Consider the following 16773-nt stretch of genomic DNA (forward strand, 5'->3'; position numbering starts at 1 on the left):
CCTCTGTTTAGTGAACAGCGTTCTAAGTTGTCGGCAACACATTTTAGAGTGCTTTTATTCGTTTAAAATTAATATGTATTCATTAACTTAATAACGATGCTTTGATTCATTCAGAAACTGTTTATCAAGTATTTTATTTGATAAGGGGCAGCAGGAAGCGGTAACGGGTACTTTATGGCTCGCTTTGTAGTGGCGCTTTCATTCTTTGTGCCGCTAACTGGTTGATATTTACAGACTAGCGACACACAACGTTGCTATTATGGAGTCGCAGGTATGATTTAAGTGGAACTGACGGCTGACGTTGATCATGTGTGGATTTTGTGTTCAAAAATCTGTTACTAAATAGGTGCAAATGTGTTGCGGGCGGTAATTACGCTGTCACGATTTTTTTGTAATAACTGACTAACGTTAGCCAGCTTCCGAGTCAAGCTAGCAGTCGGACAGTGATTCAGTTGTTTTCTTCTGCAGGAAGTTCCTGGTCATGTGGATACTGTTAAATCGGACAAATGCTACTCGAAGCAAACAAACTGTTTTAATTGGTTTCTTTGTCGAAGGCATGGGTGTTGCTTTATTTTGACATATGTTTAACATCTGGTTTCCTTTTTTTTAGCGGTAAATAGTGAGTGATAGCCTACAAACTTTACCCTGATGGTTAGCCTCGTAGCAACAAGATGAACAGGGCATTGTTAGCTGTTGGACAGCTTCTGTCACTGAGACGTAATGTGAGTTTTTCTGCTGTGTGCTGTCAGGTGGTAACCAGTGCGAAGGAAATTGCCAAGCTCTATAAAGAGCTCAGCCTCTATCCATCTTTGACCAGAGCAGATGTGGGACCCGTAATCACTTCTCAGTATGGAGGCAAATACAGCAACATTTACACAGGTACACCTAATGTGCTGCACGTAACACGGTCAGATTTGCATGTAATGATGCACGTTAATTATATTTTTATGTGGTTATTTTCTTCTGCAGAATGGAACCAGCGGGATCTGGAGAGGAATGAGACTGTTAAGTTTTGCAGGCAGTACATTGTATTTCACGATGACAAGTCAGTGGTCTACTCTGGAGCCTCGGGAAACTGCACTGAGATCAAAGGAGAGTATGTATCACTTTCATATTTGATCTATTGTTTGGCTACAAATACTGTCATACTTTCTGAGCAGATACAACAATATATTCTCATTTGTGTCTCCTGTCAGGGTGCTAAGTAAGGATTCTCCTTCTGGTGAAATGAAGGCAGTTGTCAGAGAATGCACGGTTCAAGGGAAAGATAAACAGTTTCTGGAGGTGTGTGTCTGGCTCAGTGTCAGCACTGAGTTTCACACCTGCTCTTTATTTGTCTTTGTTCCACTTTAGCATTTTATTTCTCCTACTGTGTTAGTCTCTTATTTTCCATGGCAACACCATGGGAAACTGTGTGTTAGCTTACATTAGAAAAAAATTGGACTTTAACTTGAACGTTCTTCTACTTACCTGCTTGTGGCCTTTCAGATCTGGAGTAAAAACATTAAGGTGAAGAGCATAGATCTGACAGCCTTAAAGAAGCATGGCAAAGTTTATGAAGATGGTAAGTCATCTTGTTGTAAAATCTTTGGTGCTTGTTGTTTTTCCTAAATATCTTAAATTTAAACTTTTGTGTGTGGGTTATTTTTCATCCTTAGACCAGTTTGGCTGCTTGGTTTGGTCTCACTCTGAGACCCACCTCTTATATGTGGCAGAAAGAAAAAGACCAACAGCAGAATCTTTCTTCCAGGTCTGTTTGTATTAAAACAAATTAAAAAGCATGAAATATATGTTGGATTCTGGAAAAATAAAAAAAATGAACTAATGACTTTGACATATTTGCACTCACACCAAAGAGATGAAAGTACTCTCAAAAGTCGTTGAATGTCATTGAAAGAAAGCTTACTTTTCAGTCATAAACAATATTGTAAACTTATTAAAAGATATGTCTTTTTCCTTGCTATTCAAAAGCAAAGTCCCATAACAATACTGATTGTTATGCAGTTGCAGTGGAGTGTGTTTACTGTCTCCTCTCTAGAGAGTTAATTCACTGTATAATTGAATGTGAAACAACAGAAATGACTAGTAGTTAATAAGTATTAACCATTCTATGTTCCATATTCTCCTTATAGACTGAGTCTCCAGAGTTGTCTTCTATTGGAGATGAGGACGAGACCTTGAGAACTGAGAAAAAGGAGGCTGTAAAAGTGAATGGAGCTAATATTCCCGAAACTGAAAATATTTTCACAGTTCAAAGGTTTAATTCTGGTCTTAAGTTCTTTTCCTCGTTAGTTTAAATTTTCCCATCTTCTTCCTGCAGGGGGAGCAGTTTGTCTTCCATGAGGACTGGGGAGAGACTTTGGTTAGTAAGAGCTGTCCTGTGCTTTGTGTTTTGGACATCGAGGGAAGCAATGTTTCTGTGTTGGAAGGAGTGCCTGAAGATATCTCACCAGGGCAGGTTAGTGCAATAGTTTTTTTTCTTTTTTCCATTTGGTGTATGCTTTTCTTTAATGTTTACACTCTTCAAGTATCCTCATAATATTTTGTTCTTTCTCTCTTTTACTCTTGGTATCACACTTTTTCTGTATTTGCAGGCATTTTGGGCTCCAGGTGACACAGGTGTGGTTTTTGTAGGCTGGTGGCATGAGCCTTTCAGACTTGGCCTCAAGTACTGCCCCAACAGGAGGTGATGACAGTTTACAACGATCAAGTCAGACTGCACAGCTGATCAGTCATAAATACCCTCATAAGCTAATACTGTAAGTCGTTTATGTTTCATTTTTCTCTGTCAGGTCATCTTTGTTCTACGTGGATCTTACTGGTGGGAAATGTGGTGAGTGGATTTGTGTTATTTCTATCATTCAGACCTATTTTATGAACACAAGTTAAGTTGAAGTTATCATATCCAGTTAAGTAGAAATGCAGTTCCACTTATGTTTAATCTATTGTGTTATGGACCCAGCTGTAAAAGGTTGTTCATGTACATATGTATGTGTTTGTTGTGCCCATCAGAGCAGCTTTCATCAGGCACCAGCGCAGTGTGCTCTCCCAGGCTTAGCCCGGACCAGTGTCGAATTGTCTACCTAGAGTGTTCTGTCTATGGACCACACATGCAGTGCAACAGGCTGTGTATGGTAAAACTGAATCTGGCCTTTTTTCAACCAAATGTGCTAACTTTCCCTTCTTATGAAATTAGCTTTCCTTAAATTTCTGTTCATTGGCTTAGCTCTTGCTTTTCTCTTTTAATACTAGTATGACTGGTATACTAAGAAGACCTCGGTGGTGGTGGATGTCGTGAAGCGACCTGGAGAGGGTAGGGAATACATAGTGGTCACCATTTTTTTTCTGTATATAAAACTGCATATATTTATATTAAAAAATGATTAATGTTTGGCTGTGCAGATGGCTTTACCGGTATCTACAGTTGTCAGTTGTCCCCTCAGTGCTGGTCAGCTGATAGTCAGCGTGTTATTATTTCTTGCCCTCAGCGCAGCCTCAAGGTAAAGTTACTGTCTGGGAAATTTCTTGATATTGTGAGGGGAAAAAATACACATTAAGGGTTAATATCACCTTTTTCATATATATTTCAGTTATTTAACAGTTTGCAAATAATGAGAATTTTTCGTTTGTATGCAAAAAAAATGTTATTGTCATATGTTTTTGCTCTTTTTAGGATCTCTTGATGGTGGATATAAGCACAGGGAGCATCACCTCTCTGACTGCAAGTGAGTCACGAGATATACTTAGGGTTTTTAAGTATTTGGTTAGTTAGTTAATAATAACCTATATTGTTCTAGAACCACTTCAGTGTGTGTTTTAAGCTGTTTCTAATGGTGATCATTGTTTGCCTTTAGAGTCTGAGGTTGGTAACTGGTGTCTGCTGAACATAGAGAGAGATCTGATGGTGGTGAACTGCTCTTCTCCCAACAGCCCTCCAAATCTGGTAGGATCAGCATTTTATAACACACACACACATATGTGTATATATATATATATATATATATATATATATATATATATATATATATGCAATTTTGCCATTTCTTTTGTACAGATGGTGGGTTTCCTCCCAAGCAGGGAGTCCGAGGAGGATGTTGTCTGGGTTACTCTGGAAGACTCTCCGACGTTGCCAGAAATCGATTGGAAGATTTTGACCTTCACCCCTCCTCCAGACCAAGACAACAGTCAATATCGTAAGATGGTTAATAGCATCTAATCTGAAGTCATTGGAGATCGTTTTAAATGTAGTATTTGTCCCTTTTTTTTTTTTTATCTAATGAGCCAAACTCTTAAAGTTCAGTCGTTTTTTTTGGTAATCAGTATGCCAGCAGTGCAATTAGTTTCAATGTTGCTATGCTGGATAAAACTAGCTTGGGAATGCTTACTTTAAGTTGGTAAATATTTCTTGAATATTTATAATATTTGGGTTTACACCTCTAAAAACTGTTTTGTCTTTTTTATGTCAGAAAGGCTCACAAACTTCTCTTAAATCTTGCTATTCTAGCGGGCCTTGATTTTGATGCTCTGCTGATCAAACCAAAGGAGGTTAAGGATGGAGTGAAGCTGCCTCTTATCGTCATTCCTCATGGTTTGTTTCTTTAATTTTGATTTTTAAACCATTATTTGTTTTCAGTAGAGACAAAAATGGGAGTATTTATCAGTTGTTGTGCAATGTTTACTTAGAGAAATATACCAGAAAAGCAGAATCAATATTGTAAATGCTCTGTATTAATAACATACATGAAATACAGCTACATTTGAAAGTAATAACCCTGTGATACTAATCCATTTTGGATTTACTTTTAGGATTGAATCTGTTTTGGGATTTGTTTCCTTTCAGTCGAGAGCTATTGCTGATAAGATTGTGGTTGCTATGACGATAGTGCGCTATTCTGATACCCAAGAATAGTCTTTTATGACACAGCTTGTAGTCCATGCAGTAGTAATACTGTAAATACTGTAACTCTACATGCATATTACTTTCATGCCTCACTTGAACTATGGTTTCAAACACTCAGGCAATAGTTTTTAACACAAACTCAATATTTATCTCACTAGGTGGCCCTCACTCAGTGATAGTGGCTGAGTGGGGTCTTTCCGTTGCTGTGCTGTGCAAAATGGGCTTTGCTGTATTACTGGGTAAGTTCTTATAAGAATGTGAAGTAACTAGACCTGCTAAGAGAACAGTCGTCCCTAAATTACTTTAATTTAGACTATGAAAACATGAATGATTCTCTTTCTCTTTAATATTTGGACTGGGGCTTGGAACAGCAAATTCAGGGTTTTTCCTGGCTCAAAATGGGCACTTGTGGGGTGACTACACATGTAGCCATAATTGGTCACCATGTATATAAGGCAAAACATATGCATTAATGTACTTAACACAAGTCTAAGCAGTTGCCTCTTATTTTAGAGAGTTTGATAAACCAAAAGTGATTTCATATGTTTATATTAAACTTAGTTCTGGTGATATATTTATAGATGGAAGGCCTCTTTGGTTGGCAATATAGTTTTTTCTATATTAGAAAAGTCTGTAATCTGGATTTTGTGTCCAGTCATTTCTGTAGTACTTCCACTTGCTACAAACAAAAATATCCAGCACTAATGGTTTTATTATTGCAAGATTAAAAAAATAACCATGTCACTTTACCATGTTACATTATTTACATATCACAGTTATTGTCAGTACATGGATATCCCAATACCCCTAGTGTGCTTTATACTTTCAGTGAACTATCGTGGCTCCATTGGATACGGCCAGGACAATATCCTCTCACTGCTGGGCAATGTTGGCAGCCAGGATGTCAAAGATGTTCAAGTAAGTGTCCATAACTCTCACAATATTTTTCATGTCATGGTTTTGAATATCTGTACATGCATCCAGTTGTTTGCTGCATGGTGATAGCTTTGTTTACATGACTGAGTTAATTGGTTTCGATATTTAGTGTTTGCGATACATTCTGTTTAAAGCTCATAACACCAGTTCAGTTTTCCCTCCTTTTGCCTTCTTCTCTCCTCCTACTTTTATTTTTGCTTGGTCCATGTGTCTTTGAAATGTTTTACATTTGTTCTCTGCTTTTGTCGCCACCAGTTTGCAGTTGAAAGTGTGCTGAAAAGTAACGACCTCGACGTGCAGAAAGTGGCAGTTTGTGGAGGCTCTCACGGGGGTTTCCTGGCCTGTCATCTGATCGGACAGTACCCAGAATTCTACAAGGCTTGTGTGGCTCGCAACCCTGTTATCAACTTGGCCTCCATGATTGGCAGCACAGACATACCAGACTGGTAGGTCTTGTCATGCATATTCTCACACTTTTGCCCACATTTGTTTATGCATATTTTTAGGGAACTCATACGCAACCGCATAACTGGCATTTTAGCAGCGACACTCCTTCTATTCAGTTACCACAGCTGGAAGTAAGAATGGGCAATAAAGCCAAAGACATTGAAAAATTACTGGGGACTGATCCTGTAATTGTAAATCCAATTAAATAAAAGTGCACTTATAGCAAATCTAATATCCTTTAACATATTGCAAACATGGAGCAAGAAAAAAAAGGGGGATCAGTATGTTTTCAAAGATCTCTCATATTAGTGTCACATGAAAATGCCAACAGCTTACATTACACTACTCTAACACAACAGAGGAAGTACTTTTGAACTTCCAGATCGGACATTTTTCACATCATGCCAAGATTAAAAATGAACATTAACAAAATATCATTACAATTTATAGCTTGTAATGATATCAGCTCGGAGGGAAGTGTTCAAAATGTACACAAATACAAGAGGAACAGAAAATGGCGCAGTCAAGCAGTCAATTTGTGTTCCTTTTTTTTCTGCAGGTGCATGGTTGAGGCTGGCTATAACTACAGTACAGACTGTCTGCCTGACCCTGCTGTTTGGGAGCAGATGCTGAATAAGTCCCCTATTAGGCATGTTGCACAGGTATAACCTTGAAAATCTCTTGGGTTTGTGGATATGTCTTTGTAAGTGTTGTTGGACAATGAAGCATGAAAGGTGTTTTCTGATCTAGGTAAAGACGCCGGTACTGCTGACCATAGGAGAAGATGACAAGCGTGTACCTAACAAGCAAGGAGTCGAATATTACAAAGCACTCAAAGCAAAGCAGGTTCCAGTTCGGTAAGCGGCGTCCTGAGTAACGTGTTTTATTGCTTATGCCTGATATAGACGGGATAACTGGAGTCTTATTTTTGTCTGTTGTTCATTCAGTAATGCTCTGGTTTGTGTTGCTTAGGTTACTGTGGTACCCAGGGAACAACCACTCTCTTTCCAAGGTGGATGCTGAATCAGATGGCTTTATGAATATCGCTCTGTGGATAATTCAACACCTGAGTCTGTGATGATACATTTCAGATAAAAACACCGTATAGTGATTACGTTGCTGTTGCTGCCATGAAAGGATAGAATGACACTTTGTGTAAGGGATGTTACGTTCCTGTTTCAAGGACAGTGTGAAGTTCAAACTTAAGCCAAAGCATTAAAAGTGCTCTCCCACCAGAAGGCACTTTGTCTAAACTCTGCTTTACTTGTAATCTTTCTGTGGGTGTGGTGGTTTCCACTGGATGTCCAGTAAGTTTTAACAAAACACTTTTGATTGACAAACATTTTATTGATTGTTATTACTTTATGTAATCTTTACAATCCGTAAAGTCAAGGGCTTTACATCGTGTTGCTTTTGTTAAAGTCAAATCACTTTAGGCAACTTATTTCATATTCAGTCTTTTTAAATCGTGCCGTTTTGATTTCATTCACCTAATAAAGTAATTGTGAACTCACTGTGGTGTTTGAATTTTTACATGTTACTGATTGAGAGCATTCCTGAAACTAGTACTGAAATCGAATGTCATTTCTTTTTTTTAACAGAAGTTCTAGCTACTTGAGGAAGTCTTTCAATTTTTTTCCCCACCAATAGGAAACCCCCTATGAAGTGATAAAATGTGGCTATTGAATTGAGAAGTGATTCTCATGGGACAAATATTCTTTTGTGAAGTTTTTTTTTTGGGGGGGGGGGTTGTTATCTCCCTTGTGAGTTTAAGAGGTCACATGGTTTGCATCAGACTGCTTTATACCTGACCACCTGCTTTCACTTCTGCATAATGAAAACTGCTTCTTGTGTGAGCACAGTCATCCTCTTATAACCTGTGCTCTTACGAGCACGATGCATACTTCACGCGCTGTGGTAAGTGACTTTTCATTATATTCTGTTTGAAAGTCATATTTCATTTTAGGAAGTCTGAACTCGCAGTGTAAACATTTACGTACATGTAAACCACCTGATAAGGCTCTATTAGATTTACGGTACTGTGTGTAAGTCTTGAGCCACCTCTTATTTTTTAAAAGCGCGCTTGTACGAGTCAATCTTTTTTCTCTCACTCTGAACTCTCTTAGACAAGCTTTCTTGTCATTTCAGTGATTTTCAGCCCAGTTCTTGTGTGATCTGGCATACCTCAGCCTTTTCTCCCTGCTTTCCTAACTAAAGAATGGCTACTTGACACCCCCATATTTCTAAAGGGTATGACTTTCAGACACTGTACCACTTCTTCTTTTGTCCAGTTCCTTTAAATGTTTTAAGGACACACAGGGATAGGTCAGTTTTTTTTACTTAATGGCTCTCAGAGAATCACCTCGTTGATGCAAAAATACTATTTTATACGCGTTTTCTTTGCCATGAAATTGGTTCTTTGTTAAGTTGTCAGTTATGAATCTGTTATTTCATTGTCCTTGGAAGCAAAATGTAAAGAAATGAGGGGTTGTCCAAGACTTTTGCACTGTACTGTAGGATGCAGGTGGTGTTAATATTTTATTATGTATATTATATGGTATCCTCAAACTTGTTGTAAGCAACTGAATTTAATTTTGTTGACTTTTTTTCAGGCTCTGGTAAAAAATATCCTCATCCTAAGCCAGCTTTTTCCACTGGTGAAGACCATAAATACAAAATTTTTACCATGTGACACCAATCTGAATGAAACTAAAGTTGACTGCAGTGACAGACCACTCAAGCACGTCCCCTTCATTAAGGCTACATCTGTAGCTTACATAGATTTAAGCCGGACTAAGATAAACCGAGTATGGCCGCATGCTTTCACAGGTGTCCCAAATCTGCATACTCTAAAGTTATCGGGCAACTGTCAGCCGGGCAGTCCGAGAGCTCTGGAAGACAGGTCTTGCAGAGTGAAAATCTCCAGGTATGCTTTCAAGCCCCTACTAACACTGAAACATCTGGATTTGTCAGGAAACAGTCTTGCCTACATACCATGGTTACCAGCGAGCCTGGAAGTTCTTCATCTAGAGAACAACCAGATCTTCAACATTATCTACCCTCTAAACACTCCACATCTCGAAAAGCTCTTCCTCAGCAAGAACTGCTTTTATGCAAACCCGTGCAACCAGTCCTTTTACATCAGTGAAAAGGTTTTCCAAGACCTCCCCAAACTGAAAAACCTCACATTAGGGTATAATAATTTGACAGCTATCCCTAAAGGACTGCCACTCTCACTGGAGAGTCTGGATTTAAGAGAGAATACAATCACAGAAGTCTTAGAAAAAGCATTTTTCAAAATGACTGCCCTGGAGGACTTAAATTTGGAGTGGAATTGCCAACGTTGTGACCATGCTGCAAGGCCCTGCTTTCCATGCCCACATAATCAGTCTCTAAAGCTACATTCAAACTCCTTTTATTCTGAAAACAGCTCCATTACCATCCTAAGTTTGAGGGGAAACTCTCTGAAAACATTTCCAAAGGACCTTTTCAGACCATTGAAGAAACTGAAAATATTGGACCTCTCTGACAACCTCCTGGCACATGCTATGCAAAATGGGACCTTCTTTAAAGAGCTAACAGGGGTCAAGTGGCTGAGCCTTATCTATAACTATGAACCACTGAAGACTTTTCCAGAACTTAATCTTTCCCCATATTTTAACAACATGTCTGATCTGCAATATCTTCTTCTGAGTGGCAACTTTTTCCTAAAATTTTCTGGTGAAAGCGTTGAAGTCCTCTCCAAGTTAAAAAGTCTAAGAGTTATAGAGCTGAGAATGAATTTCATTAACACTTTTAATATGACATTTGTCAAACAGTTACCCTCTCTAACTTCTGTTGACCTCTCCCAGAACATGCTTAATTTCCTTGAGTGCAGCTCAATTTCACGACCTGGGACTGTGGATGTAAACCTGTATGCAGGCTCTCTTCATAATCAACCTCTCACTCTAATGGATAGAGACGTCACATCTAGAAACAGTGTATGGGAAACAGACCCATTAAATGCTTTGGAAATGTTAGAAGACAGTGTGACAAATATCCCAACACTATTGGGCTTCCAGCACCGAGCAGATGTTCTGGACAAAAGATTTCCAGTAATTACATCACTGTGGGACTTGAGAAATTTTCATTGCAAAAATAAGCTGACATTTGACCTGTCTCAGAATGATATCGTGTACCTTAACAAACATGTGGTTTCAGGCATGGAGAATGCCGTTTGTTTAGACCTTTCCTTCAATTACATGAACCAGGCACTGAGAGGTGGGGTGTTTGAAGGTATGACACATTTAGAGTTTCTTAATTTGTCTTACAATAGGCTTGATCTTTATTATAACGATGCTTTCAGGGAACTTAATTCATCTCTGAAGATATTAGATATCAGTAACAATGACTTTCATTTCAATATGAGGGGCATGGGCCATCGTTTTGAGTTCCTTGAAAATTTGAATCAATTGGAAGCTCTAAGTCTGGCAAACAATGCTATTGGGATGCGAATCAACCAAAGGCTGATCTGCAATTCTTTGAAGTACTTTGACTTCTCTGGAAATCACCTGAACATCATGTGGGACTCTGACAACAACAAGTACACTAATTTCTTCCAGAACCTGACAAATCTAACCTACCTGGACATCTCCAACAACCATTTAAAATCGCTCTCATCTGAAGTGCTGAGTAACCTCCCAAGTAGCCTTAGGGCTCTCATCGTCAGCAGCAATTCTCTAAACTATTTCCCATGGCTAAACATCTCTGCACTTACCAGTTTACATTACCTGAACCTGAATCACAACTTCCTTTACAAACTGCCAAATTATGCAGTAATATTTGGAGTCAATTTTACCTTCCTGGACCTCAGTCACAATCGGCTCAGTTATATTCCTGAAGATTTCTTTAATAACGCAAAGTCCCTAAAACATTTGTATCTCAGTCACAATCAGATCAAAGAGTTGAACCGGGAGCATCTTCCTGTCCTCTTTAAAAATGGCACTCGCCTTGAGAATCTCACCCTGCATGCCAACCCCTTCAAATGTGACTGCAATACCTCCTGGCTTGCTGACTTCTTGAGTACTACACCGGTACACATTCCTTATCTGACCACAGATGTACGGTGTGAATTCCCAGAGTCTCAGCAGGGTGAGAGCATACTGTCCATGGACCAGCGTTCTTGCCAGGACATATATGGTAGTGTAGCCTTTGTTGCCTGTTCATTTATGACTCTGGTGTTTACTGTTCTTCCTTTACTGAAGCACCTCTACGGCTGGGATATGTGGTATTGCCTGCAAGTGCTCTGGGCTGGACACAAAGGCTACTCCCAGATAGCTGGGACCGATTCGCATTATCAATATGATGCCTTTGTGGTGTTTGACACCAGTAACCAGGCTGTGAGGGACTGGGTTTACAACGAGTTAACTGTCAATCTGGAGAACTCTGGTCACAGGAGGTTTTGTCTATGCTTAGAAGAAAGGGACTGGATTCCTGGGCTGTCATGTATAGAGAATCTTCATAATGCAGTATACAGGAGTGTGAAAACCATTTTTGTGCTGTCCAGAGGTGTTAACGGAAATGTGAATGGTGTGATCCGCCAGGCCTTCTTCATGGTTCAACAGAGGCTTCTGGATGAGAAGGTAAAGTCGTAAAATCAGCCTGTATATTTTCACAAATTTTGTGGCTGTAACTTAACCCACAATCCTAAAATTATCCCTAATTCTGTCTCGAAAAGGTGGACGTAGCTGTGCTGGTTCTGATGGATAAGATTTTTCCCAAACTGAAGTACCTTCAGCTGAGAAAACGATTGTGCAGAAAGTCTGTGTTGTCATGGCCGCATCACCCATGTGCTCAACCCCTTTTCTGGAATCAAATGAGAATGGCGTTGTCATCAGATAACCTCAAATTTTATGACAACAACATGAGTGAAAGTTTTATATAACCTACTTTTACATGCTAGCAGAGACAATCATGATTTCAAAGATCTTCCTCCTTCATATCGCTAAATATTAACAAACTTGACCTTCCATTAACATGCTGTCACATACATTTGGTTGGTGTTATAATTTTATTAACTCTTCCATATATATGTTATACATATTGTTCTTATTCCTCTGTTGGTTTCTCTGGGACGTCATTTGTTGTTATTGTTATTATGATCATTTGGATGTATTAGCTTAAATTTTCTTGATTTGTTTTATTTTCCTTTGCCGAATCCAGTGGTTTACAACACCTGTATTTGTATTTGCAGAAAATAATATCAGCTTTCCTTTCCGTTATATTTTGTCAGAGGGAAGAACTTTTGATTGCGTTTATTTAGCATCTTAACCTGTAATTTACCCATTTTATTATATGTACTTTGCTCCACACGCTTAAAGTCATTCATTACTTCCCATGGCATATCTGCTATAGGCTTGCGTGAATGCACACACTTTGGTGTACTGCTTATCAAATATAATATTTGTCTTCAGAGCACATTCACGTTTGGGTTGCAACATTAACTAAAGCAACGATATAAGAGAGCTTGACTTGATTTCCCTTGAGTGGCTTGATTTCATAAATACCAGCAACACTGAGCACTCCGCCGTCTACAGAATTTTACTTCTCTTCCGTTAAGTTAAGGGAGGAAATGAAACCAGCACTTGTTGCAGGTTACAGATCACTAAGGACTTCATTATCACCTACTTAAATGATCTATTTTTTCTGTTTGTTTAATGAGAAAACAAAATCATGTCATGTTTTCATCGTCTCTGTACTCTAGCTTGGCGGGATCTCTTTTCTGAGACCGAACCAGGACCAAATACAGTTATAGTTACTCACTGTAATTTCTGGTTTATGGTCTGTTGAATGCAAAATAGGATCGTGCCGAACAGCTGCACTTCCCCGATACACTTCAGAGAGCTCCTAACTGCACTGTCACAAGTCACCACATTTGTATTCCAGAATAGCCCGGTTTTACCCAATCACATGGTGTGATCTTAAATTATGTCTCTACATCTACTTCAAGCAAACTCACTTTTGTCTGTGTGGGCTCTTTTGTTTAAAAAACCCAACAATATTAAGTTCCAGCTGCTGTGTAGTAAAGGGAATTTCAGAGCTTTGGCTTTGCGTAATACCTTCCAAGTACCATTCCCAATTCATGATTCATAGGTATATGAAAAACAGGAAACCACCCAATCATGGCTCTTCGCGCTGCCCCACCACGGCTCTTCGTCGCGCACGCGCCAGCTGGGAGAGCGCGCCCACGCGGACCCGATGGCAGTACAGGTCATGAGCTGAGCTGCTGAGATCATGGAGCCTGCGCCGAGGTCGGACAGGGTACTGATGGGACTTTACAGTGATGGAGAGGTACCTGTACGGTAAGCTCGGGCAAACATTTGGGTGCGCACCTGGACTTTGTGGAATTATTAAAAAATAAATAATTCCAACATGAAAACATTATTTCAACAAATTAAACTGTGTGCTTTTAGTTTTAGCGGCAGATTAATTATTATGTAAGGTACGAGTCCGAACTCATGTAGCCGTGTGCATACGAGCAAGAAACTAATCCGTCATGCGGTGGTCATAGTAGAATTATGCTCCGTCTCTGTCGAGGCTGCCCAATCACATGCACAGCGACAGTTTTACTCGTGCCACGCATGGAATACGGTTAGGTCTGCTCGGTAGTTTTTCCATTGAGGTGGCAGGATGTTGAGCTCCAGGAAAAGCCTTCCAAAGGACTGTAAATTATCATCCGGAACAACCGATCTATGCCGTTGCAGTTTGGGCGGTGATTCGACTTTTCTCTTCGCAGCAACAGCTGGCTGCAAACTGAGAAGTAAGTGCAGCGGCTTGTGGACCGAAATGAAGTGAGGCGTTGTCTACTTTATTTCAGAATTCCGCTCTTCCTTCATCTGTCCTTTCTCATTCTGCCGCTATGGTTTGACGTGGGAGCGTGCAGCGGCGTAAACTTGGCGCGTCTCCATGAATATGGACCAGTGACTTGTGATACCTCCATCTTAATGCGAATAATGCAAAAGGGCAAAGCTTATAATAGTAGCTTACCAAGCTACCTTGAGTAGAATTTAGAATTGTTTAGAGCCTGTTTGTAATTTTATTATAATATCTAATTAATAGAATAACAATATTTACTAATTATTGGCCACATTCCTCCACTGATATACCAGAAGTACACACAAATGGGTACCACTGAAGGTTCATGACGCTAACTTCATTGTCTCCACAGTGGATAAGGGATTGACAGCTATGTTATGACTGACAAGAACACTTAGCCAATCGCTCAGTTGAATCCTGTGTAGTGAGTCCCAGCACCCAATCCTCATGGATTAGAGGAGGGATTATGATGTGGATTTGCCTCTGCAGATTTGCAGACAGGCCCCCATTGTGGACTAGGATGATGCTGGGGTGCACTTACTTTGATATGGATATAGTCTTAACATGTACTACGGTGTCTATTTCTCTCCAGTTTTAGCTGGAGCCTAAGGTACAGGTATGTTGACAACCTAGCAAAGCATAATGACAAATTTGCAATTGCACCTGAGAGACAGTTGGTAAAAATTGTTGCAATTTCCTATGTTCACTGCAGATTACACAATTTTGTTTTCCCTGCAGGTTAGAATCCCAGCACTTTGCAATAACTAGAGTTAGTGCTGTCCATGGTGCTGAAATGGTCATACTGGTCCATCTTCCTTTTTTTTTAATATCCTTTCACCATCTACTGCGGTGACTGAGACTGTGGGAGGTTTTCTAAATATAATGAGCGAGAGTGTAGAAGTAGCCTGTAGTATACTGCACCACTAATGTGCAGTCTGCTTAGAGACATTTCTTTCCTGTCCTCACATTGTCACTCTCCCCTAATAAGGAAGAGCGAGGATTAGGGAGTACTTTAGCAATTGTAAGTCAAGTTGTAAAGCACTTTGGTCCGAACTCTTTTCCTGAAGAAGCACACTAATCCTGTACCTTTGTGTAAAAGGTTCTCTGGGGAATTAAATGTTTAATTTCTTTAAAATGTTCATTAAATAATTACCACAAACCATGAATTACATCAGCCTGGCTGTGACCAGAAGTACAGTTGACAGTATTGTTTGTTATATAGGTGTTGCTTCTAATGCTTGGTGTTGATTAGGTAGTTCTTGATTTAAATCATTGGTGTAATTTTATTTAGGTTGTACAGCTGCTTGTGTTGATGCAACCTTTAACTGCCAAATCAAATTGGTTTTAAATGATTTGTCTCACTTTCACCTTTTTAGAATCCATGATGTCCTGCACTGTAGCTGAAATTACAAGACCACTGACCTGTGTGTCTGGGAGACCTGCTGCCAACAGTGACTGCTGCTTTCCTCAAATAGGACTAAATAAAAGTCAGCCTCAAGCCCTAAACAATCAGTCATGGACAGGTGAAAACTGAGAGGCCAGTACGTGGCCTTTACTTACTCTGTTATCCACAAAGGACATGAGCATATTCTCAGCTTTAACAGTTTCTTTTCAGATGTTGTATTTTGCCATGTAAAAAAAAAAGAAGATGCCTTTAAATATTAGAGCCAAGCCCACACAGAGCAAGCTTTCTGCTGCTGCAAAAGGTAGTGGGCACACCGATGGCAACTCATCTCATTCACGTTTCTCAAGGTCCCCTAAACACGGGAAAGGCAAACAGGCTGTAAGCTCAGCACCAGGGGCCCGTTCAGGGTTAGAACCAGGCTCTGTGTCAGGAGGTGTGCCTGCAACACCATCTAAACTGACTGGGGGACAAGGGTCAGTGTCAAGGCCAGGTTCAAAAATCAAAGCTGAGCCAGAAGCAGGCAAAGGGTCAACGCGTGGTTCAGCGACAGCACCAGGGGGTAAAACCTTGTCTATGGAGAATATTCAGTCTTTGAGTGCTGCATATGCCACATCAGGTACTATGTATCCCAGTGAGCGGGAGTCCTTGGAACCCTCTGGTGGGTACCCCAAAGGCACCATGACACTAGGTAGAAGTACCAGCCGCTCCTCCTACACTGGCCGGACGACAGCTACCGGAAGCAGCCCAAACATCACATCTTCTGGGATGCATCACTTGTCAGATCCTTGTGGAGACCAGAGTTTTCTTTCTGGAGGGACTTCTAGTTTACGGCGGCAGTCTGGAAGACTCACACAGATAATGAATTCGACTGGACGTGGAGAGGTTTCCACATTTGATCTCCATTCTCAGCTGAGGGATCTGCAGAGAGAGAACAACAACCTGCGAAGAGAACTGGAAGGAGGTAGGGATGGAAGGACAGGCCCCAGCATGAACAGCGTCAACTTTTGGAGCCCAGATGTAAAGAGAGAAAAGGGCGTGAGGCGAGAGGAGGGAGCGAGGAGCTCCATTGTGAAAGACCAGCACAGGACAAACCAAGAAGATTTGCAGGTGAGCTTGTTTCAAAAATAGCTGCATAAATAAAACAGACATTTTCTCCACTAAACACAACACTGCTATACTATTACTTCACATTTAAGGTTCTCAGTGTAACACCCATAAAACTGTTGCTGTT

The 16773-nt window shown here is 40.1% G+C and overlaps 3 protein-coding genes across 5 annotated transcripts in view; all 3 read left to right on the plus strand.

Moving 5' to 3' along the window:
• The first annotated feature begins 114 nt into the window (after positions 1 to 114).
• Positions 115 to 7796, plus strand: LOC146549949 (acylamino-acid-releasing enzyme-like). Of its 2 annotated transcripts, XM_085260328.1 has the most exons (23): positions 115 to 271; positions 750 to 879; positions 970 to 1096; positions 1197 to 1284; positions 1489 to 1564; positions 1659 to 1750; positions 2133 to 2207; positions 2321 to 2458; positions 2595 to 2686; positions 2793 to 2833; positions 3013 to 3134; positions 3253 to 3313; positions 3403 to 3500; positions 3674 to 3725; positions 3855 to 3943; positions 4055 to 4193; positions 4505 to 4588; positions 5059 to 5139; positions 5730 to 5818; positions 6092 to 6282; positions 6843 to 6945; positions 7034 to 7140; positions 7256 to 7796. In XM_085260328.1, exons 1-23 carry the CDS (start codon positions 260 to 262, stop codon positions 7359 to 7361), a joined length of 2193 nt encoding a protein of 730 aa, XP_085116454.1. In that variant the 5' UTR covers positions 115 to 259; the 3' UTR covers positions 7362 to 7796. The 2 variants fall into 2 exon arrangements, with proteins under 2 accessions (XP_085116454.1, XP_085116453.1); XM_085260327.1 differs by lacking the exon at positions 115 to 271 and having other exon boundaries at positions 672 to 879.
• A 240-nt stretch (positions 7797 to 8036) lies between these two features.
• Positions 8037 to 12206, plus strand: tlr9 (toll-like receptor 9). Its single transcript, XM_085259344.1, has 3 exons — positions 8037 to 8200; positions 8896 to 11904; positions 12000 to 12206. The coding sequence occupies exons 1-3, from the start codon at positions 8180 to 8182 to the stop codon at positions 12204 to 12206; spliced, it is 3237 nt and encodes a 1078-aa protein (XP_085115470.1). The 5' UTR covers positions 8037 to 8179.
• Positions 12207 to 15774: 3568 nt separating this feature from the next.
• The window catches only part of LOC146549951 (ERC protein 2), a 161796-nt gene continuing 160797 nt past the window's right edge, over positions 15775 to 16773 (plus strand). For both annotated transcript variants that reach the window (XM_085259342.1, XM_085259343.1), the window contains exon 1: positions 15775 to 16649. In XM_085259342.1, the coding sequence (XP_085115468.1) occupies positions 15786 to 16649 (864 nt within the window). In that variant the 5' untranslated portion in view covers positions 15775 to 15785. The remainder of the gene's footprint in view (positions 16650 to 16773) is intronic.

The sequence above is a fragment of the Mchenga conophoros genome, linkage group LG20, assembly GCF_057382185.1.
Source record: "Mchenga conophoros isolate Kocher_MC1m ecotype Shallow Benthic linkage group LG20, M_conophoros_male_GT1.1, whole genome shotgun sequence".
In the NCBI taxonomy this organism is placed as follows: Eukaryota; Metazoa; Chordata; class Actinopteri; order Cichliformes; family Cichlidae; genus Mchenga; species Mchenga conophoros.